Raw genomic sequence first — 23,529 nt, 5'->3', positions numbered from 1 at the left:
CACCAGGTGCAGAAACATCGCGTTTCAAGCGTTATCAGGTGATTTTTATTGATTTAGGAATTTGGGAAAATTTTCGCGATTCTGGCCACAATTCAGTGACTTGCAATGTTCAGGCCGGAGGAGCATGGCCTCGCGAGGGACTTCCGCCTCACGAGGTACTCAACGCTGCGCGGATGAGGCTGCAAAGTCCCACAGGAAGTTTTAACCAAATTTCTTGTGGGAGTGCATTTGATTGCCGGCCGTAATTCTCTCCCTCAGGGCAGAATTGGTGAGTTCTTAGCATCCTATTTGCATGGCAAAGATTCATGGGGTGTTGCTCTGTCCAGAGGCCGGCATGGATTCCGCTGTCATTCCGCTGGAGCGTCACAATTTGTCAATTGTTCAGTCGGTAGACTTCTTCTATCCTCTCATCGATGATCCGGAGATGATGGGCAGAATAGCCTTCGCCAACATGGCCAGCGATGTCTATGCGACAGGAGTGGTGACGCTGGACAAGGTGACGATGATTTGCAGCTGCCCGGAAGCGTTCAGTGAGCAGGAGAGAGATATTATCATGCCTCTGTTGATCAAGGGATTCCGGGAAGCTGGCCAGGAAGCTGGATGCAAAGTCACCGTGGGCGGAATCGCCATCAATCCGTGGTGTATTTTGGGCGGTGTTGCAACGTCCGTCTGCACACAGGAAGAGATTATAATGTGAGAATCATTATCACTAAATGTTTCTTATCTGATTGTAAGATTTTCCTGCTTTCAGGCCAACAAACGCTTCTCCGGGCGACGCATTGGTTCTCACAAAACCCCTGGGCACTCAGTTGGCCACCAATGCCTTTCACTGGATGCTGGACGAGTCTGAGAGTTGGCAGAAGCTGAAAACGAAGTTCACGGAAGAAGATATTCGCAGAACTTACCTCAAAGCCATCGAATCCATGGCTTTCCTGAACAAATCCGCTGTCGAATTGATGCACAAATATTCAGCTCATTGCGCTACAGATGTTACAGGGTTCGGCTTGGCTGGACATGCCAAAAATCTCCTGGAATTCCAGACAAATCCTTTAAAATTCATAATTCACACTCTCCCGATCATCGTGAATGTCAATCGAATGGCTGAAATTCTGGGGCGTCAAGAGAAGCTCCTTATCGGAAAGGCAGTGGAGACTTCAGGAGGATTGCTGATCGCCCTGCCGAAGGATTTCGCCCAGGATTTTTGTCAGGAATTCAAGGAGAAAACCTCAAGAGACGCTTGGATCGTGGGTTCTGTGGAGATTTCCGCTGTTCCCGTGGTCGAAATCCAGCAGGATGGCCTTAGAATCTTAGAAGTGTAGTTTGAGGCAGATTTGTGGGTTGTGGAGAGCTTCCTGGAACTGGTGACGTGGATTTTTAAAGGCTTAAAAGCTCGTAAATCTACTGAAGTTCTTTCCGGAAGCTCTTCGCTCAAGAAAATCTGTCTTATTAGTACCCTATGGCGAAAATCCGTGGAATATCCAATGGATAACCATGGACGATTTCCATGCAGTCCGCGTAATAGCATCCATGGAAAATTCCTTGGAACTCCGTGGATCAACAAGGAAAATCCTTGGATTCAGCATGGAAGATTCCATGCTGAATTCCATAGGAATTTAGCTAGGATGATTTTCCATGGATTTTTTCCCACATTGCTTCCAAATTTTCCATGGTGACTTTTCCCATATATGGAAGATTTCCATTGTGATTCCATTGACCAATCCAAGGACGATTACAAGGAATACCATGGAGGAAATTCCAATGTGTGAAATTTCTCCCAGAAATTCCCGGCGCTCCGCCCCAAAATATCCAAAAAAAAGACTCATTTATATTTGGATTTGTATTTATTAAATATTAACTATCAAGCTTACAAATGTGTATCAAATTTTTATGACGCGTTGCCTTGGTGGCTGCTATGCCGCTTCCCAGGGACTGCTACTCTTCTAGACGACTGCTACCGTGGTCGCCGGATGTCGAGATGCTCTTTGATGTCTTCTCGCACCGGTCCGGATATGTTTGAGAAATGCTGGAAAATAGAATACACAAATTACTGATCGTATATTTGCATGGTATTCCCTCCATGGTATTCCTTGTAATCGTCCTTGGATTGGTCAATGGAATCACAATGGAAATCGTCCATATATGGGAAAAGTCACCATGGAAAATTTGGAAGCAATGTGGGAAATAATCCATGGAAAATCATCCTAGCTAAATTCCTATGGAATTCAGCATGGAATCTTCCATGCTGAATTCCAAGGATTTTCCTTGCTGATCCACGGAGTTCCAAGGGATTCACCATGGATGAAATTCTAGCATGGAAATCTTCCATGGTTATTTATAGGATGTTCCATGGATTTTCGCCATAGGAATTCGAGAACATGAAGAACATTTTTTACCTTGTTATGAGTCACACTCTGTCGGATAAGTAGATCCTCCGGTAACCGCTTTTCCGCATCCTATTTTCCTGTAAAAAAGACATGTTCAGTATAGAAAACAGGATATATCTCTTATGTTTCGGTAATTCCATACTTACATTAGTTGTTTCTCCTACTTTGACGTTGTCCGGAAACCTCGAGTCTTCTCTGACTGTGGGGTCCCTGTGCCGTCTCCATCGCATACATTCAGCACTTTTCCTGGAAATATCACCAAACTTAGAGTGTTTACCATTAAAAACTTAAGGTTTTAGTACTGAAAAGTACAGAAAATACTTACGCGTTCTTTCCTATGAGAAGAATTTCACAAGACTTACGTAATCGCGTGGGGACGTGCAAAGAGCGAATTATTCCGTGGAAAACCCATGGATATTCCGCGGATTTAGCACCATGGAAAATGTTCCATTCTAATATCCATGGATGGCCAAAAGGAATATGTATGGAATTATACCATGGTATCTTGCTTGGAATAAAGTGGAATTTATCCATGGAGGATAGCTTGGAATTCCGAGGATTTTATTCCTATTATAGGAACAAAAGTGGAAGATATTCCATGGACGATTTCGGATCGTGGAATCCGTTCTCCATAGGGTACTTAATCTTGCCTTTATGGTTGTGTTTATGGAGTATTTTTATTTGAGGGATGCGGAGACTTAAGAATTGTAATAAAATTGCGTGGATTTTGGGTAATTTTTCTCTTTTTGTAATGTTTTCGCCTTTTCGCGCTCTTTTTGATCTGGTTTCCCGATGTTCCCGTTGGCGCTGTAGTCGGTTGGATGACGTTTCATTTCCAAAACAAGGATTTTTGCCCTCATCGAAAATGTCTCAAAATTCAGCTATTTTCACACAATTCAGTAGTGAAAATGCACTGAGTTTGCCTGCAGAGTGTCGAGTGAAGGATTTGTGTCGATTGTGCCTCATTTCCACCGGTGATAGACTGGAAATATTCGGGTCATTGGGTCAGGAGATGAACATAAGCAAAACAATGCAGCTTCTCTTCACCTCTGAGGTGAGCTTGGGTGAATTTCTCTGCTTCTGGTGGCTTCCTGGCCAGCAATAGAATCTTTCTTTTGTCTGTTGCAGGTGCATCGAGGTGATCAGTGGCCGCAGAGAATCTGTATGTCATGTTATGCAAAGCTGACTGACTATCATGACTTCTACTGCACTGTGAAGGCTTCGGAAGCAACTCTGGAGGGCATTTGTGGGCAGTTAGCGCCTCAGGGTGAGGGACAGAAGGTGCAGGAAGAGACGGAGTTAGTTCCAGAGGCGGAGAATGACGAAGAGAGCGTGGAAATGGTTGCAGAGGTGAAGGAGGAGGATTCTGGAGAGGCTCAAGAGGACACAGAAGACGTGGAGAGCATCGAGGATGTGCCGTTGAGGCGCCGGAGGACGCAGCCCAGGCGAGGGAACTCCTCCAAGAGGAAGTCTCTGAACGACATCATCGCCAAGTACGTGAAATTGACCTGCGAACTCTGCACGGCGTCCTTCCGGGTGTTCGAGGACCTGAAGGAGCACTACTGCGAGGCCCACGATCAGGTGGGCTACGTGCGGTGCTGCGGCATGCGCTTCGAGCGACGCCAGAGGCTCGTGGAGCACGTGCACTTCCACGTGGACCCCAAGAGCTTCGAGTGCCAGGTGTGCGGCAAGGGCTTCAAGTTTCGGAACCACCTGCAGGAGCACCTCAACATCCACATTCCGCCGGAGCAGCGCGAGTTCAAGTGCGACCAGTGCCCGAAGAGCTACACGAAGCTGTGCCGCCTCACGGCGCACCAGAAGGTGCACGTGCCACACGAGGAGCGCGAGCACGTGTGCCCGCAGTGCGGCAAGGCGTTCTCCACGGGCTCCGTGATGCGCAGCCACATCCGCATCGTGCACGAGCGCTGCCAGACGAAGGTGTGCGAGTTCTGCGCGCGCATCTTCAAGACCAAGGAGGCCTTCGTGGCGCACCAGATCAACCACATGACCGAGAAACCGCCGAAAGTGCAGTGCGAATACTGCGGGAAGAAGTTCAAACAGCGCCCCGGGCTGCTGCGCCACATGCTGCGCCACAAGAACCCCAACCAGGCCTTCCAGTGCGACCTGTGCAGCCGCACCACGGCCACCAAACGGGCGCTGTACATGCACAAGAAGTACGTCCACACCACGCAGCCGCTCAAGTGCAACCTCTGCGACCGCGAGTTCAAGCGGCCCATCAATCTCAAGGTAATGGAGAGTCTCCTGGCCAGCAGCGCAAGTGAACTTACCGCGTCTCTGTCTTTCCAGGAGCACATGGCGTCGCACACTGGCCAGCAACAGCTCTATTCCTGCAACTTCTGCGACAAGATGTTCAACAGCAACGCCAACAGATACTCGCATCAGAAGCGCAAGCATCCGGAGGAGTGGCGAGAGGCGATGCTGAAGAAGAACGAGTAGTTTTATTGACTGCATTTAACTTGGCCGTCGTCGATGACGGTGACACTGCCATTTCTGTGATCTCGCAGCGCTTCCAGAGCGGCCTGAGCCACGCATTGAACGTCCTGGACGGCGTACTTCGCCATGGCGGCGTGATAGAGAGTGGCGAACTCGGGGAAGAGGCAGCGCGCGTCGAAGGACTCCACGAAGAGGCGCGTGTTCGTGGCGCCTGGACAGAGAGTGTGGAAGTGGATGCCGAAGCGGCTGAAGAAGAAGTCGTCGGCGAAGCTGGAAGTGATCGTGAGCACGGCTTGCTTGGTGGCGGAATACAGCGGAGCCGCCAGGACGGGATTCAGGGCGGCGATGGAGGAGATGTTGAGCACACTTCCGCCCCTGCCGCCGCGATCTTGGCGCATGAGTTCGATGGCCAGGAGGGAGGAATTGATCACGCCGCACACATTGACCCTGAACATCCGCTCGAAGTCGCACTCATCGAAGATTCCGGCGCTGTTGACCACGATATCGATTCCCTGGAACTGCTCAGACACTCTCCGGAAGATCCGCCTGAGGCTCTGCTCGTCTGTCACGTCGCCTGGCAGGAATTCCACCGCACAATCCGGATACTGCGACCTCCAGGACGCCAGCAAGTCACTCTGCGGCTCCTGGACGTCCACCAGAGCGAGCTTCCGTCCGCCACAGGTGAGAAACTGTCCGGCAATCGCCAAGCCGATGCCATTCGCGCCGCCCGTGATGAGCGCACTCTTCCCAGAGATCTCCATTGCGAAGGCTCAAGTGGAGATTCGCATGCATTTTATACTCCGGCGACTGCAGAAACTCAATCCTGGTCGCGGTTTGCAATTTATCGCGTGGAAATTGAAGCAAAACCGAGCATTGCGACTAATTGAGATGGATTAATTGAGATTAGTGCTGGTGTTTGGAAATAAATCAGTGCAAATTATTATCAGATGAGTTAATTCTATTGAATGTTGAAGGGAATTTTGTGTGTTATGTGAATGTCAAGGGGAAATATTTGACCAGAAGTGGTGTACAGCTCAAGAGAAGTGTTAAGAAGATGATGTGTTCCTATACTTTCGAGTTCTTTGGATAAATTTAGTTAGAAAAATTAGTTATTTTTTAAAGTTTGTGTCTTCACGATGATTTTCTAGGTTATGTGGCTAATTTAAAGCAAAAATAACATCTAAAAACTTCAATTCTTGCATCTAAGCTTGAATAATTTCCACTAATTTGATGAGTTGAGCATTTTCACTACAAAAAATCGTGATTCAAGATGTTTGGAAGCAAAAGAACACTAGAAATGAAGCTAGATTCGAACATAACCTCAAAAACATAATATAGAATACAATTCTGGTCAATTTGAGAGATTTAAAGTCAATTTTCGGCTTTAAATTTGTCCAAGGAATCTAGAGGAAATGCTAAAAACTCTTCATGCAAAATCGACGCGAGAAGTCAAAGTGGTGTACAGATTTCAACCAACTGTCTTTCCCTTGGAGATTTCAGTATCAATTTGGTGGTCATGCTTTGAAATTTGAGGCGGGAACTTGAGCAAGAGCCTCGTTGTAAGATAATACAGAGCTTCTCACCTTAGCGGAGCGTCAAGCGATGTTGGGGTGATTTGCAAATCTCCCTCCGACGCGTCTTGTCGCCCTTGGAGCTGTGCTCAGGTAATTGGGTCGCTGTAATTGCCAATTTGTCATGTGCAGAGCCCCAAAAGGGGGCCGAAGGAGCCGAGAATTGAGCGAGGGCACGTCAGTATCGCATTTATTGGGGTTAAAAATGAGTGTTGTGTGTACTTATTGGGCGCGGCGCTCAGTAGATGCACTCGCCGAGCAGGTCGCACTGGCCCTCGGCCAGCGGCTTCGTCCAGAAGTCGCGGAAGGAGCAGGACTCGCGCTCCAGCGGGATCTCGAAGGGCACGGGCGTGACGGGCGCGTCCTCCCACGCGAAGCCCTCGAAGCGGTGTCCGTCCGACCGGTTGCACTGCATGCTCAGCGGCTCGCGCATGTACATGGTGTACAGGATGTCCACGCGCGCCTTGGTCCACTGGATGGCGCGGTAGTTGTCCGACCGCGCGCCGCGGTGGTCCAGCTTCTGGTGCTCGCGCTTCCGCATGTAGCTGAAGAGGAAGAGAATCAAGGACACGACTTCGTTAGGCGCTTCGATGTGGCTCTCAGAAACTTATGCTACACTTTGCTATTCGTGTCTCGAAGGACAGCGAGAGACGTCACGTTTCCCAGCCTCCCTTCGATTTATGCGAAATCCCTTCGCCTCGATGGGGTTCTGAGACCACAATTTGATTTATAATATGGTTAAATTCAACCTGGTTTTATCATCATGCACGTTTTCCAATCGAAATTGCGGAAATTGCGATTTGTTGTTAAATTTGTCGCATCACAGAAAGGTATTCAAGTTTTCTTTTGATTTTCACTGTAATCACTATTCGAATTCATCTGTTCTGAACTGAAAATGCTTGAGAAAATATTAAATAAGACGAGTTTCTTCCAGAAAGCTTTTGAATTTGGAAAATCCTGAAGGCAATTCCGAATGAAATCCTAATAATAAACCGAAGGAATCGTTGATTGTTCAGCAAATAATTGGGAAACAATAGCAAATTTCGCCTTTCGCAACTGAATTATTGAGACATTTATAAATAATGGCTAATTAGAAGCCTGAAATAATAAATTTCCAATCGACCGTGATTTCCAGTCGTCTTTGTTTGCTCGCATCATGAAGAGGTTGTTTTCATAGGCGGCTCGTGTTGTTGTTGCTCTTGAAATACGCTTTAGGTGATCAGCAAATAAACTCACGCCCAATTTGTGCAGCCAGACTAAAAGCGTCCCAGAAAGTGTTTCCGCACTCTTCGACACGATCCTTTTTATTGGAATATTGATGAGTTGCAGAGGAATTAATATGTATGCAAATGTCCGTTTCCTGCGTGATTTCAGTGAACTTCTCCCATCGCATCCAGATGATAATCGGACGAGGTGAAAATTCCTGTGATGCCACAGATTATATTCATACTCTTTGGCACTCCTTTTGCGTCTCTCTCTTGCGAAGCCACCCCATCAGCTTCACCGCCCGCTCAGGGACACGCGAGCAGGACGAGCGTGTGCAGAGGATGACGGAGAAAAAGTTTAGAAAACTCCCTTTTCTCTCTCGTCGGGATGTGTTTATTTTTCAAGCGGATATTTCCCATTGCCTCCAGCTAATTCACATTATTTTCCAACGAAGAAAGGCAAGAGGAATATCTCTGCTTGGTTTTTAGCGAGGGAAGTGAGAGTTGCTAAACGCATTTTTGGCGGCAAAACAATGAGCTTCACATGGTAATTTTGTGGCGCGAAATCATCTCCGCGCACACAATTGTTGAAGTCCTCGCATTAGAAGTTTTTAGTGTCCTTGTTTTTCGTCAAATAATGACTCTGCTGCGGCATTTTATTGGGCAAATGCGGTGAAATAAAATCTCCCAACAAGACTCACATCTCAGAAAACTCATTATTTCCATCATAACTCTTTTTTTGCGTCCTTAATTCGCTGTTTCTTGCTCTCTGAGTTTGAAAAGTTTGCAGCGCACGTGTTTCAGGGCAAAAAGTTGCAAATTAGCATGAGATGCGAATGATATTCAACCCAATCAATTTCTTTATGGATGAATGCGAAGCAGCGAATGTTTCTGCCCAAGAAGACAGAATGGGAAAAAGCTCAAAAGCCACGAGAATGCTTTAAAAGTATTTGAAGCATTAGAACTGCATAGAAAGGCTCTTAAATTGGGAGATGAGAAGTTAAATCATCGTACAAAACATTGACCTGTGCTATTTCCGCCATTTCTTACATCCCCGATATCATTTTATTACCCAGTCCGCTATGGATCGGCCAGAGGGACGCGAAGGGGTGTCTTTTGGGGATTGTTCAAATGCTTGGCAATAAAATGTTATGATTATCATATTCATATCTCACGATTCGCAGTGCTGAGGGTGGAGAGAATGGTTTGTAGTTGGAGTTTCCACGCGATTTTCCCACGATAAGAGTCATTCTGTGATGAATTTTTAACTGTAAAATCATCCCTTTTGCCCTGAGGAGGGCAATAAAAATGAAAATTGGCAGTTAAAGTGCTCACGGACTGCGAGATTGCCACATAAATATGATTGCCTACTCACCGGAAGTAGTCGGAGAGTGTCCGCTCAGACACGGAACTCTTGCAGACCTCCAGCTTCGTGGCCGGATAGTAGTGAATGTAGTTCACGCACATCTCGTCGCTGATGGAGAATCCGCCCAGGGTCGTGTTCCTGTACCCCAGCGTGTTGTAGTAGCACGTGGTGACGAGGGCGTCGCCCGGCTTCACCACGGGCTTCCGGCGCAGCTGGCGGATCTCCTGGAAGTGGTGCGAGTAGAAGTCGTCTCGGTTGAGGTTGTGCAGTTCTCGGAGGCCCCTGAAGTGTCTGGTGAGCACTCGCACGCCTCTCAAGTGCGTGTGCAGCTGTGAGCCGAAGACCGTGATGCCCTGCGGCGGCAGAGCCGCCTTGGTGCACTCGGCGATGCAGTAGCCGCTGAGTGGGAAGCCCACCTGACCCGGCGGGATGGCCATCTTGTCCGTGTACTCCAATCCCAGCTCCATCACCGCCGCGTCGAACTTCCGCAGCTTCGACACGATCTTCAGGCGCATCCCGGAGCTGTCGACGGTGCCGTTCACGAGATCTGGGTTGTTGAAGTGCACCTCGAGGCGCATGAAGGGATTGTAGTCCTGGCCGCCGATCGGCAGCCCGGTCTCCGGCGGGTACGTGAAGGTGCTGGCGCCCATGGCCCACAGAGACGACACCTTGGAGCACACCTTCGTCTCTGGCGGGGCGTCCGTGCAATCTCCGTTGTACGAGGGAATTTCCAGGCTGGCGTCCGTGTCGCAGTGGAACACTTCCATGTGGTGCACGAAGGGGCGGCTGGTGGCGGCGATGATGGGCTCGAACTGGACGACGTGATGCTTGCGATGCCGCAGGAATTCCGGCAACTTCTGCACCAGACACCAGTAAGTTGTCTCTCTGTTGGGAATCGTCACCTTGTCCAGCGCGATCTCCACGTGCTCCACGGTCTTCTCGGGGATGTTGATCTTGTCCGCGCGCAGGAGTTGCATCATCGTCACGTCGCTGGCCGCGGGATGCAGTGAGTCCATGTCGATGGACTCCAGCAGCTCAAAGTCATCCTGGCCGCGCGCCCAAGCGATGTACATTGTTCCCTCCTGTGAGAGAGAGGAAATTGTGAGTCACTTCAGGTGAATTCAGTGTTCCGCTGAAGAGTATAGAGGAAAGCAGGGCAATTTTGGATGGTTTATTATTGTTTTCTCTAGCTCTTCATCAAATGGTAATAGGAATTTTGATGGGATTTCGCTGGAAAAGCATGGCAAACTCATCATATTTTCCAACTATTTTGACCTCTTCTTATTTCCACTAGTGTTTGTTTACACTTTTAGAGACACTTTGAGAGGTTTTGAAATGAAGTTGTGAAAAATTCCACAACGAATCTTCCCGGAAGGCAATGAGAAAACTTTTATATGATAAGTTTTTATCAAAAAAAAAAAGAAAACGGAAGTTTGAGGTGGACAAAACCCAATCGTTGGCAGAAAAATCAATAAATTTAAACTTCAATTGGTGCATTAATTTTGCAGAAGGACTTTCAGGAGTCATTAATGTTGGGGAATTGTTGTCACTCCCTCTGAAATAGCACAAGAGAGAAAAAAAGAGAGAGTCTGAGCTGAATTATTGATGGGAAATTTGATAAAGTTTCTCTCCAGAGCCTTTAGTCCTTTATTGTATTTTCCGCTCCGTAAATCGTTTATGAGGTTTATCAGGAGGATTTTTTCTCCTGTTTGAACAATTCTTTGCAATTCTTCTAGCAATTCTCCTAACAATTCTCCTTTTGTCCTATATATATTGTTGTGTGCAGTGAAACACAGAGAGAAAAAAAATGATTAAACTTCAGGGTATATTTTTTAATACGCAAAGATATTTTTTGCGCAACTGTTTTTCACCAAAGTTTCACTTTGTTTTCCATTAAAGCATTTCGGCGGGGGGAGGCGAAAATAATACGGCATGAAAGCTGTAAAAGTTGAAGATATTCCCATTCTTTGCCACTCATTTGTCTCCAGACCAAAATCATTTGTTTACCACGAATATTGTGGCTTTGCGCCGAAGGATTTTCCCGGCTGTGTGATGGTGAGGGTAATTTCCTGTGACGGAGGAAATGTCTCAGAGAACTAATTTTACTGCCTTCCACCATCAATAATTCTCCCCTGGCAGACTCTTGCCCTCCACTTTCGCAGCTTTATGGGACTTTCTCACGGCCAAACTCGACTCGGTGTTTTCCTGAATAAGTGATGGAAGTCTTTCTGGACTCTCACACACAACATCATGTGAAGAGAGTTGGGCGAGATTTTTAGCGAGAAGAGAGGGAATTGATTTTGAGAATGCATAAAGAGTATAATCCCTTTGCCATGAGAGAAATATGCCAATCAATCCGGCGCTCTTTCATCTCCTCTGGGAAATTATTTGATATGCTGAAGGAATTCCACGTCCATTTCTATTCCACTTATTTGCCTCTCAATGGACTTTTCTTCTGGACTTTGCATATATATTCTTTCCACCGCAACTTTAAAACATGTGTGTGAGTTTGAAGAGGAGAACTCAATGTCTGTTATCCCAAAAAGCCCAGCAATTCTCTATGGAGTGAATGATTGAATCCCAAGAATTCCTCACGCAGAATGCACTAATTGTCAACGCAACGGTTAGAAAGCTACCTGAAGAATACCTGACATAACTGACCACTAATGGACATTCCAATGAGCATTTATAAAGTCTTCACAGTGCCCAAATTTTTCCAGTCTCGTGCCAAATGCTGCTAAGTGTTGTTCTCCTCTTGGGCGCCGCGAGTGCCGGCCGTGCCGCCGTGGCTCCCGGCCTTCCACTCGCGCCAATTATCTGGCGAATCCACCGATTCGAGGGTGTCCAATTGACACCCATCCTGCCCGCCCTGCCTCCAGTGCATGCAGTGTCTTCAGTGTCTTCGGTCCCACTGGCTCCAGTTCCTGTGGACGCAAAGTCCGTCTGGCCACCGGAAGCTGTGCACTTGGCTGAAATTCTGGGCGTTCCCGAGAGCTCACTGCCGCCGCCACAGGAAGTGATGGCGTTTCTGGGCGCACGAACGCCAGAGGAAGCAGTTGCCAAGATCCGCGATTACGCATCCACGCCTGAGGGCTTGGCCACCATCCAGAGCTACTTGCCGGTGTATCCGGCGGCCAGTGAACCGGAGCCGCAGCGCGTGGCGCCGCCGGACAGTCAGCCTGGGCAGCACGTTTACTTCAGGGTGTCCAACATCGACAAATTGCAAGAGGAATTGACGGGGAAAGTGAGTGATCTGACGGCGGCGGTCGTTAACAGTAGCTAGACTAGGCGATTTTTATATTAAAAATTATTTATTTTTATGCGAAGAAGTCTTTCATTGAAGATTGGAGACTTGACCCAATTTGTCTGTTTGTATAGTTTTCATTCCTTACACTGCATGATTAGGAGATTCTGTGTCGAATAGGAAAGAGGATTCGAAAAGAAGTCTTCAAAAGGACAAGGATTCTGACGAAACAAAGCGTCATTTCGCTGAAAAATCATAATTTTATTAGACTTACGTGCATCTTAAGATCCTGTGGATCGCAAGTGTTGAAGCGCCTCTTGAAAGCCACCGAGTTGTCGTCAATCCTTAGCAATTCACAATCTTGGCTGGCGTCTTTGAAGATTGTCCGGCTGTCTGGGCTCGTGTACGCGTCCGTGGCGATGTTGAAGAGGCTGTTCTTCAGCTGGAACACACACAGATCGGCCTCGCCGAGGTCGCCGCGCTTGGAGAAGCCCAGGTAGAACCAGTTGTCATCGCCGCGGAAGGCGTTGCGCACGTGGAAGAAGACCTCCTCGCCCTGCCAATCAATCAGCCAGCTCATCTTCATGGCATCCGCGTCCAGGAGGTGCGAATGGAGCTTCGTCATCGGGATTTCTGCGGGGGCAGAATGGGATGAAAGGGGTGGTGAGAAAGGGGCTCAGAGAAATTTATCGATCAGGATGAGGGTCTTCATTTAAAACTCTCTCTCCATCCCGCCGACGAGGGACAATTTAGTGTGCTCGGGAATTCCATCACGTTTCCAAGCCCGGTTGCTGGTGAGCAGAAAGTCATCAGCTTGGTGGAATGATTGGAATCCGTTTGAGAATTTCCACAAGGAATCATAAGTATTTCATTTTCCACGACGCTGACGGCCGAGCATCACTCTTTCCCATCCCCAATCGATGCGTGTGTGTGTGTGCGATGACTCTTCCTGGGGCGTGGAAAAGACAAATTTGCCCATGGAAAATGTGCCAACAAAACTCAACCGAAATTACACAGAGAGAGAGTGAGAGAATTAATTCAATTAGGGAGAATGGGTTGAGCTTCAGGGTGATTTGCTCTCGTTTGAAATTAATTTTCACATTTAATTGGCACCCTAATTGAGCCGACCGTGTCAATCTTCGGACCGGAATTTAATTCGACCTCAGAATCTCTGATAGGGATCTGCAAAATTGTCGCCTCGGGATGATTTTTGATCTGTCGCCGGTTTGTAAGTTGTGCCTGAGCAACAAAAGGTAGAAAACACATTCAACACTCCACTTTTGTATATAGTTTCAAACTTTCCCAGCGCGCACTCGAGTGGCAAAGTGAGCGATTAATTATTTAACAATCTTTTTAACGTAATAAGAGCCTCTTAAAAGTTTCCTGTATAGTGAAATTGGAGACAGTGAAGGACATAATTACATACACATTGGCGAAAGCAATATGAAAGTGACTAGAATATAGCAAACATAGCGTTTTCTGGATGAATTAAGGAGACATTTAATGATTTATAAAGAATTTATGTTGTTTCACTTCTGTAAAAGGTGTAAAATTTGTGTTTTCCTAATTTTCAACTTTCTCATTTTTCGCATAATTTTTAATGGGAATCATAATGGTGAAAACACAGCATTTGTAATTTGTAATTTGTCCGCGATCATCTCTTTCTTCCCCTCGCGTTTCGTGTATTTTCCTTCCTACTCTGTCAGCGTCTGACTCTGACATGTCGAGACAGCCACTGTGCGAGTAGGAAGGAAAATACACGAAACGCGAGGGGAAGAAAGAGATGATCGTGGACAAATTACAAATTACAAATGCTGTGTTTTCACCATAATAAACGATTTTTATGCGAATAAAGCATGTAAATTTTATTTAATTTAATGCTCTTTTCAGAAGGAGCACGAAAAATTGTAATACCTCGAAACATTCTTCAACAATTTATTATTACTTCTCACTTTATTGTAATAAAAAGTAAATTATGTACTCTTATTAAGACATAAAATAAAATCTGCAATTTCTTAATGTTAATTCCGTTTTCTCCTAAGTTGTGCTTATTTTTCTCGTCATTACTGTAATTCGTTTCCCAATTTATATAGTTTTCTCAGAAAAGTGAACTTCAGATGTGATTAAATTAGAGCTCGTCTTGAAATTTCTACTCATTTTCGCGGAATGAAGAGTGGCAAAATCGCGCCTTTTCATTCGGTAACATCTCTTATTCACGATGGTGGAAAATCTCTGGGCTACAATTTAATTAAAATCATCAAAGAAAGCGCCACAAAGCGTGCAATTCCTTTTGCAGGCTCATCTTTCAATCATCCTTCGTGCGATGGGCGCGCAAGGAAACACCAAGTCCTAATTGCTCAATTTCACCTGATTGTCTTGCTTTGGCAATTTCCCCTCAGCCAGAAAATGTAAATGTTTCGCTTTTTATTCAGAGGCTGACGCGTTATGATAAATCAAAGGGCGAGAGAATTTGGGGGGTGAAACCCTCGTTTCTGCAACAATGGCATTTTTTCCGCCTGCTTTCCGCTCTCCCTCGCCGACATCTCTTTAAATTCTCAACTTTGGCACTTTTATGGGATGGCATATCAGGACCTTTTTGCCCCCGCTGCCGAAGTAGGTGAAGAAGGGCCCGAGGGGCGGGGGCGTCGCACCGTTGAATTAATGATAACTTGTGTGTGAACTTACTGGAAGCGGGCAGAATGGCTGGGAGGCAGAAAGTTGCAAGGATCAGGAATACTTTCATCTCGCTCGCGTTTGGAGAATTCAACAAACAGAAGCCCAAAAGGGACGCAAACCGCGCACACCTTCACATTTCCACCTCTGACCGCACAGAACACAGGAATGCCAGAGTTTTCCACTCGCTCGTCACTGGCGGGAAAAGTCCGTGTGCGCGCCTCGGCTGACCGTCTGCGAATACGCTGCTGGATGAGGAACCCGAGGGTATTTATAAGAGCTGCAAAACCCACTCCTGAGCTCTCGTTCGCCCTCGACGCCGAGGTGGGAAATGCGAGAGCTTTTCGCATGGGAACTAAAAGTCCCTTCAATTTCTTCGCACACTTTTTCACGTGGATCCCAGGATGATATTGACTCTCGTGTGGAAGAATTGAACTTGAGGAATTTCACTCTGAATAGCACTCGAGCGGCTGAAATGATGAAAATTCCAACAAGTGATTTGCATTCGTCAAAAGAGCGGCGCAGCAGTCGAATTTTTCCTTTTCCTTCTAGTGTGTCGACACAATTTTTGGCTGGAGCCTTAAATTGAATTGTGAAAGTCTCTCTGAATATTCAACCACTCAATAATTCGGAATCATGAGATAATTTAACTTTTATCATGGGATGAAATTCCTGGAATTGCGCTTAAGTTCAAAAACGAGTAATTATAGCTAAGCTTTTAATCCCACCCACAATTTTCACGAGTTGCAATCATGCAAAAGCATTATCGAATGAGAATTTATAAATTAATTTCTATGCATTTATTATCACTGCTGGCAAATAATGACCTAATTATGCATAGAAAATCAATGAGAGCTAATAAAATTAACTAAAATAACTAGAAATCAATTAATTTTCAGTTTGTGGAGGAAAAATGTGTTGTTATAAAGAAAATCGCTGAAAAGATTAACGATAAGGGAAATTAAGAGATGCAAACGATGCAAAATATGTCGAATAAACGTTAATTTTGCTTGAATCAGTTTTTCAGCTTTTCTGTAAATCAATCCTGCACAATTGAAGCAATAGACTTTCTTGAAGCTTGAGGAGGTGTTAAAAAAGTATTTCTTATGCTTTTCCTTTCGTCTCACTCTATTTAGAAAATCATAGAGAATTTTTCACCAAATAAATCGTTACAATAAATTGTTTGTATGCAGACATGAAACATAGAAGAAACGTCTTCGAAACACGTTTCATGTGTTGTGAAATGGCTTTCGATGTTTCTGTCTTTTTCTCAGTGCACGCATTTTCGCTACTGGGTTGGCATACTGAACGGACGTGTGTTATATTTTGCTGCGTGAAAATATAACGTATTTGTAGTCAAAGCCGCTTTTTCTGCTGAGGTGACTTGAGGAATTCTGTGAGAAATGCTTTTTGGGCAGCCACCGATGGAGGGGACAAGTGCCCCAGGGTGCTCTCATGAATTGGGAGATTGCGCGACTAGTACGAACGCGGGAGGTGAAAATGGCGTATTTTTACTGGTCAGCAGGAGAGATCAGAAAAGCCTCTCTAAGATTTCCCCGTTTGTGATCGAAAAGGAGCTCAACGTCTTTGGAGAGGTTACCGAAATCATCAGACGAGCGGACGGCAAAATACTGATTGAGGCGATCAATCGTAATCAAGCAGAGCAGTTAGCCACGCTAACCTCAATTTCGGGTCACGAAGTATTGATTACGATGGATATACCTATGAACACAAGTAAGGCGATAGTCCGGGACGAGGATATGATCTATTGGAGTGAAAAAGAGATGTTGGAAAACCTCGCCAGCCAGGGTGTGATTGCGATAAAGAACATCAAGTCCCGACGCAGGATTGCCCGCGGTGGCATCCCATTGGAAGGAGATAAAGAGAGTGAGTCGGGGTGGTACCCCACTCCTCTGTTCATCGTGACTTTCAACTTGCCAAGTCGCCCTCAATTCCTGAAAGTAGGGTATGTGACGCTTGAGACACGTGATTACATTCCGGACCCGATCCGTTGCTTCCAGTGCCAGCAGTTTGGGCATTTCCGGACATCCTGTAAGAATGCGGCTATCTGTGTTCGTTGTTCGGAGGCGGAGCACCGTCCGAATCCGTGTAAATCAGGAATTCGTTGTTCAAATTGTGGAGGACCTCATTTTGCGTCATGGCGAATTTGTCCAGTGTACAAAGAGCAGTATGAGATTCAGAAAGTTGCGGTCTCGTTCCGAGTTCCGCTGGTCACGGCCAAGCGGATTTTTAAAAACTATTCGGGAAAACATCTTACGATGGTGGAGGAAATCGCCAGAGGAATGAATCCTTCGACGGAGTCTGTGGGAGGAAGTTGCCAGTGTACCTGTACATGCAGTCGCTGTAAACCAGAGAGAATGCTGCAGTCATTTGTTCCTTCAAGTGCTGTGGATTCACTAACGGAGGAGAGCAATGCGTGTCTTGATGCAAATGCGGAATCGACTTCTTCAGTTATCCCGGCGCCGATCTCAAATTTAGGTTGGACGATCTCCAATTTGGATGTGGATCGGAATTGCTTGACAATGGAGGAGGATCAAAGAATGGAAGAAAGCCAGACGTCCACCGCCAGGGAGGAAGGCAGTGAACAAAGTGCTAGGACTCGCAGCAAGAATTCGAAGCGGAAAGCTCGCAAGGTGATACATTCCCGCTCTGGGAAATCGCTCAGGTTGGAGAAAGTGCCTGGTGTCCGGAGCAATCGACCCGAATCGACTCAGGATCACCGTTACTCCAAGAGTGAAGCCGCTGATACGGTTGGAATTAAGTGAGTGCGTTGATTAAGTTCATAACGGATTTTCTGGCTGATGACAAAGGCAATGTATCTGATATGCTCTGAGTTTTCACCCTTCCGGTGTCATAATTGAGAAGTCATTTTAATTTTCATCTAAGAAGTTTTAAAGAATTGGAATTTATTCTGAAGCTAAATGAATTTATATCTCTTTTCTTGAATTAAGCGAAATATGTTAGAGATTTAAGGCAAGAACTGTCATTTATATTATGAAGTCTGAGATTTCTGTTAGTTTCTTCTTTCTTTATTGTCAATACGGCCACGGGTATTTTTGCCCATATGGCCTATTGTTTGTTAAGGCGACTGAAAGTAGATTAGACGTTAAATTATGTGATGACTAGTTGTTAAAAACGATTGAGAGATGATTAGATGTTTTGAGCTTAAGATGTTGGGGAGATAGTTTAATAAGTGAGTCTGTTGAGAAATATTTGTGATTCCGCTTCACATGTCTGTGAAATGTTTAGATTCGCTACTGGTTACGATACGTTTGAACTATATTTTGACCCTTAGGGTGTGTTAGTTCATCGTAGATAGGAGCCTTTGGCTCTGTTTTCTAAAAATCTCGAAGAAAATAAGCCGTAAAAACAGGAAGAGGAATGAAAAATCAAGGGATGTTTTGAATCGATTTTTACCCTTTGGGGTGCGATGGTTCATCGTAGAAATGGGCAGGTAGATTGTCCCCGCATAAATCTATTGAATATTTCCTAATGTATACGGTAAAACGCTACTGGTTACAAGACTGTTAAAATAAGAAAGAGTGAAGAAGGAAAAACTGTTAAGAAAGGCAAATTCAAAACTGTTATATAAATAAGACAAGCAACTGTATAATGCTACTGGTAGTGGCGAATGGCAAGAGCCCGCAAGCCACAATAAACCCACTATTCATTCATTCTCAGTGCACGTGCGTGAAGGAGCACTGAGAACGTAAATATTGCCACTTTTCCTGGGAAATCGCGAGGAAATCCCACTCCAAGATGAGTCTGTACAACTTCAAGAAGATCATGGTGGTTCCGCCGGCAAAGGTGAGTGAAAATCTCAGGGAATCACTGAGGAAATTGATTAGAAATCGTGTTTTGGTCAATATAACCTAAAATGTTGGGGGTTTTCTTGGCTTTTCCAGGACTTTATCGATATAATGCTGTCCAAGACGCAGCGGAAGACGCCAACGGTGGTGCACAAAGGCTACAAGATCTCCAGGATACGAAGCTTTTACATGCGCAAGGTGAAATACACGCAGCAGAATATGCATGATAGACTGTCTCAGATCATCCAGGACTTCCCGAAGCTGGACGATGTGCATCCTTTCTATGCGGATCTGATGAACGTCCTGTATGACAAGGATCACTACAAGCTCGCCCTGGGACAGCTGAACACGGCCAGGCATCTTGTTGACAAGTAATTAAGCCAAGGATTGACTTCCGGAAGGGTTTTCTCACGAGTCCGGGTGTCTTTTCAGTGTCGCCAAGGACTACGTGCGCCTGCTGAAGTACGGAGACTCGCTGTATCGCTGCAAGCAGCTGAAGAAGGCCGCTCTGGGCAGGATGGCGACGATTATCAAGCGCCAGGCGTCGAATCTCGCCTATCTGGAGGAGGTGCGGCAGCATCTCTCGCGTCTGCCCTCAATCGACCCGTACAACCGCACGCTACTGCTGTGCGGCTTCCCGAATGTGGGCAAGAGCAGCTTCATCAACAAGATTACGCGCGCGGACGTGGAAGTGCAGCCGTACGCCTTCACCACGAAGAGTCTCTATGTGGGACACACGGACTACAAATACCTGCGCTGGCAGGTGCTGGACACGCCTGGGATCCTGGATCATCCGCTGGAGGAGCGCAATGTGATCGAGATGCAGGCCATCACGGCTCTGGCGCATCTCCGGGCGTGCATTCTCTACGTGATGGACATCTCCGAGGACTGCGGCCACACGCTGGCCGAGCAGATGAAGTTGTTCGAGAGCATCAAGCCGCTGTTCACCAACAAGCCGCTGATCGTGGTGCTGAACAAGGTGGACATCGTGAAGCCCGAGGAGCTGACCGGCGAGCGCCAGGCGGTGCTCAAGAGGCTGCAGGACGTGGCGCCGGAGGTGCCCGTGATGCAGATGAGCACGCTGGCCGAGGAGGGCGTGATGGAGGTGAAGAACGAGGCGTGCGAGCGCCTGCTGTCGTATCGCGTGGAGAGCAAGGTGCGCTCGAAGAAGGTGGACACGATCCTCAACCGACTGCACGTGGCCATGCCCAAGGAGAGGGACAACAAGGAGCGCCCAGCCTTCATTCCTGAGTCCGTGCAGGTGAAGAAGGTCGTGGCGGCGGAGAAGCGCAAGCGCAAACTGGAGAGAGAGCTGGAGGAGGAGCTGCAGGAAGACTACGTGCTGGACTTGAAGAAGAACTACACGGAGATCGACGAGGAGGAGCGCCACGACACAATCCCGGAGTTCTGGGACGGACACAACATCGCGGATTACATTGATGCAGACATCTTCGAGAAGCTGGAGGAGCTGGAACGCGAAGAGGGACTGAAGATGGAGGCTGGCTTCTACGAACCACCGCAGTTGAACCTCGACGCCACGCTGCTGGAGATCCGCGAGCTGGCGAAGCAGATCCGCTACAAGAAGTTCCTGCTGAAGGACGCGCGCCGGCTGGACGGCAAGAAGAAGCGACCGACGATTCCGAGGAACAAACAGCCCAAGATCAGGGAGCGCAGCGTGGCGGGACTGAAGAGTCAGATGGAGAGTCTGGGCGTGGACATGTCGGGCACGGAGAACGCCAACTTCACGAAGAGCGTCGTGAGTGTGCGCAGATCCGCGTTGACAACCGCCGAGGGCAGGAAGAAGGGCAAACCAGACAAGGAGTCGTCGGCGATCTGCAAGGCCACCGGGCGGCCGCTGAAGCGGGCGCCGCCGCGCAACGAGCTCGGCGTGCGGGATAAAATCATGAAGAGGAAGGGCGAGCTCATGGCCAGGAAGTCCATCTCGCTGAAGGTGAAGAAGATGGGCCTGAAGGGCGAGGCGGACCGCTTCATCGGCAACAAGATGCCCAAGCATCTGTTCTCCGGTAAGCGCGGCGTCGGCGGCACGGACAGGCGCTGAGCCGCCGCTCATGTATTGATGGAATTGGGAATAAAGATGCACTTTTCCACGCGAGTCTTGCGAATGCTGGCGATAGGGGAGGAGTGACGTCGTCGGGAGAGCGGAAAAATGTGGGCCCCCATGAACTGAATTGTGGGATACGCAATAGAATCATGTGAGGGAAAAAGAGAAACTTTTGCGTCCGGTGCGATCTCGCCGTGCGACAGAGTCAAGCGGCGAGATTTGATTGACTGCGCGCAATTCTCAGTTGAGGTAAGATTGGCGTGCTTTGAAGTTCTGGCAATAGAAGTGGATTTAAGTCAGTTTGAACTGCTTTTCGTGCGACAATGTACAGAATAAGTGATAAGAAATTGCCAAGGGGGAGATAATTTGGCTCAAATTTGCACACCATTTTCAGACGCTTAAACTTCGGGTTTTTTATACACTGGATTCCAAACTTAAGATAAAAGTTTGAGCTTTTTCCTCCACATTTCTGGAAAAATCAACATAAAACCTTTAATTTTCATAAATTTTTCGGTCATAACCTAAAAAATAATTAAAAAGTCTTCTAAAAATCCGCTTGGAAAGTTATTACGACGGATGTGGAAGATTTTATTCTAATTATAATTGGCTACTGAGCTAATAAATCTTGATTACTGAAGACCAAATAAATTTAAGAATAATTACGTATAATTGTCAAGGAAAAAGTATTTAAAAAAATCTAATATTGTAAAAATTGAAACATAATACTTTAAAACAACTTATTTACAATGCTTTCATTATTATCTGAGCACTTTAACAGTTTTCTTGACTTCTAACATGGGAATAATTGAATTTCTTTCCAATGCCAGTTGATTAATTGCATTTACTGATAAAAAGCCGTTTTTGATCAATTTCCAACCAGAAGAATAAAGGTTAGATTTGGATAAAAGTAGAATTACATCTGAAGAATAAATGCTGACTAGACTCGATAAATGATTCGATAAACTATTTGGAATTACCTCAAGTTCATTGCGTCAACTCTATAGTGATTATTAAATAAATGTGACGACAGACGAGCACAGAGTCGAGTCAATTCGCCTCGTGCGTGAAGTGATTAAGCAAATTTAGCGTTAGCGATAAGCGCACGCTTTTTTCGGGAAAATTTCTCCATTTGAATTCGTGGAGGAAAACTGTACGTGCGGCGGCAGCGCGGCGCGCCGCCGCTCGACTCGCGGCGCCGCCAGCAGGGCATATAAGAGCCGCTGATCCGCGCGGACGGACAGTCGTTGCGAAATAGTCCAAGTGGCAGCAGTGAAGCCGAGCAGGAGAGTGACGATCTGTGTTCTCGCGCGCGCCAGAGTTGAAGGAAACGATGCTGAAGGTGGTCAGGATTGCCGTTATCGCGACAGTTTGTGTGGCTCTCGTGGCGGCTTATCCGCAAATCGACAACAACGAGACGCTCGATGGTGAGTTGCTGGCGATTCTCGTGATTCGCGCTGGGAATCTGCCGTGGTGGCAAAGTTGACTTCGGCGGCAATTTTACCTGCTCGCGCGCCCTTTTCACAGCGCCACACGAAATTACAGTGCAACCTGTTGCGCATCTGCCACTTCGAGGGCACAATTCGGCATAGCAGTTATGCAATGCGCGCTGGAAAGCGACGAATTCAGACTGAAATGCGTGGCGTTATCTGGGAAATGATAGTTTTGCTGCGGCGAGAGTGAAAAATCGATGGCATTAGAAGTGATAATGGAATATTTTGCTAATTTATTGCACTGCTTAATAGTCAATAAGCCTCAATTTTCACTGCAATTACAAGCGAATTTACGACATTTGCTATCTTACGTGCTTATCACACGGATAATTGTGCATTATGAACATATTCAAATCCAATTGAAGCCACTCCGTTTCAAATTGCAGAAGGTGACATAAGAGTTTGGGAGATTGAGCGCGAATGCGCGATGGTCGGCGGTCTTTGCGTGCACAAGGACGACTGCGATCACGTGACGTCTACTGCAGGCCTATGCCCGTCCAACAAGGCGATGGGCGTAGAGTGTTGCTACAAACGTGAGTTGATAAATCCCAAATTGAGGCTCAAAGAAGCGAGTTTGCATTGTTCTTCTGTGTTCTGATCATTTCTCACAGTGAAAAGTCGCCTGACGTCGTGCGTGAATCAGTTGGGCGTCTGCATGGACAGGTGCCATCCTAGGATCCAGACGCCGGCGACGGACTGTCCAGGGCAGGTGTGCTGCATCCTCGTCTAAGGCAGAGTCCGGCAAGATGATTCCCTTGAGTACCAAAGGAGCGTCGATTATATGGTATCAATCTCACATTATCGCTTAATTTATTATCTCTCTAGATTTATAGGAGTAAGAAATGTAAGACCAAATGAATAAACTTTAAACCGAAGGAGTTGTTTGTGATATTCTATACTCTGCTATCCGGAATATTAGTCATCGTAGTGCTGATTTGACCCAATATTTCGCGCTAAACACGACTCTTATGTCACTCTTTAGCCTCTTTAGTCACTCAGTCAATGTCTGATAGCTGCGAATGACAACAACAGCGCAGAACACTTGCGCTTCTGTGACAATCCATCTCTGATCCGTGAGTTCAAACCCTATCGATCGTAATGTGAAGGTCAGCTGGGGATTTTTTGTCGCCACTTGGAAATCTCACTTGGGATTCTGCAGCTCAAAAGCCATCCGTGTAATCTGTGGAAGAGACTAGAAAATATTTTGGCAATAACTTTTATCAAAAGCGCGTGTGATCATCCGAATTGTT

The 23,529-nt window shown here is 46.6% G+C and overlaps 6 protein-coding genes across 6 annotated transcripts; 4 read left to right on the top strand and 2 right to left on the bottom strand.

Annotated features, from left to right (window-relative positions):
• Positions 1 to 2: 2 nt before the first annotated feature.
• On the top strand, positions 3 to 1,337 carry LOC132259444 (selenide, water dikinase 2). The gene is made up of 3 exons (XM_059757083.1): positions 3 to 268; positions 327 to 693; positions 752 to 1,337. Exons 1-3 carry the CDS (start codon positions 106 to 108, stop codon positions 1,317 to 1,319), a joined length of 1,098 nt encoding a protein of 365 aa, XP_059613066.1. The 5' UTR covers positions 3 to 105; the 3' UTR covers positions 1,320 to 1,337.
• Positions 1,338 to 1,351: 14 nt separating this feature from the next.
• LOC132259073 (transcription factor grauzone-like) lies at positions 1,352 to 4,841 on the top strand. The gene is made up of 4 exons (XM_059756617.1): positions 1,352 to 1,453; positions 3,025 to 3,438; positions 3,513 to 4,631; positions 4,692 to 4,841. Exons 2-4 carry the CDS (start codon positions 3,073 to 3,075, stop codon positions 4,839 to 4,841), a joined length of 1,635 nt encoding a protein of 544 aa, XP_059612600.1. The 5' UTR covers positions 1,352 to 1,453; positions 3,025 to 3,072.
• On the bottom strand, positions 4,741 to 5,718 carry LOC132259445 (15-hydroxyprostaglandin dehydrogenase [NAD(+)]-like). The gene has a single exon (XM_059757084.1). The coding sequence runs from the start codon at positions 5,597 to 5,599 to the stop codon at positions 4,844 to 4,846; it is 756 nt and encodes a 251-aa protein (XP_059613067.1). The 5' UTR covers positions 5,600 to 5,718; the 3' UTR covers positions 4,741 to 4,843.
• An 803-nt stretch (positions 5,719 to 6,521) lies between these two features.
• On the bottom strand, positions 6,522 to 14,977 carry LOC132259443 (tyramine beta-hydroxylase). Its single transcript, XM_059757082.1, has 4 exons — positions 14,910 to 14,977; positions 12,499 to 12,857; positions 8,990 to 10,062; positions 6,522 to 6,954 (listed from the first exon to the last, which is right to left on the bottom strand). The coding sequence occupies exons 1-4, from the start codon at positions 14,965 to 14,967 to the stop codon at positions 6,648 to 6,650; spliced, it is 1,797 nt and encodes a 598-aa protein (XP_059613065.1). The 5' UTR covers positions 14,968 to 14,977; the 3' UTR covers positions 6,522 to 6,647.
• Positions 14,978 to 18,598: 3,621 nt separating this feature from the next.
• On the top strand, positions 18,599 to 20,840 carry LOC132259462 (nucleolar GTP-binding protein 1). Its single transcript, XM_059757106.1, has 3 exons — positions 18,599 to 18,725; positions 18,824 to 19,098; positions 19,160 to 20,840. Exons 1-3 carry the CDS (start codon positions 18,678 to 18,680, stop codon positions 20,784 to 20,786), a joined length of 1,950 nt encoding a protein of 649 aa, XP_059613089.1. The 5' UTR covers positions 18,599 to 18,677; the 3' UTR covers positions 20,787 to 20,840.
• Positions 20,841 to 22,007: 1,167 nt separating this feature from the next.
• Positions 22,008 to 23,154, top strand: LOC132259494 (U-scoloptoxin(19)-Sm1a). The gene is made up of 3 exons (XM_059757155.1): positions 22,008 to 22,213; positions 22,666 to 22,812; positions 22,891 to 23,154. The coding sequence occupies exons 1-3, from the start codon at positions 22,120 to 22,122 to the stop codon at positions 23,007 to 23,009; spliced, it is 360 nt and encodes a 119-aa protein (XP_059613138.1). The 5' UTR covers positions 22,008 to 22,119; the 3' UTR covers positions 23,010 to 23,154.
• Positions 23,155 to 23,529: the final 375 nt, after the last annotated feature.

The sequence above is a fragment of the Phlebotomus argentipes genome, unplaced genomic scaffold, assembly GCF_947086385.1.
Source record: "Phlebotomus argentipes unplaced genomic scaffold, Phlebotomus argentipes genome assembly scaffold_18, whole genome shotgun sequence".
NCBI classification, from domain to species: domain Eukaryota; kingdom Metazoa; phylum Arthropoda; class Insecta; order Diptera; family Psychodidae; genus Phlebotomus; species Phlebotomus argentipes.
The sequence above is the reverse complement of the archived record's forward strand: the minus strand, read 5'-3'. Positions and strand labels throughout refer to the sequence as shown.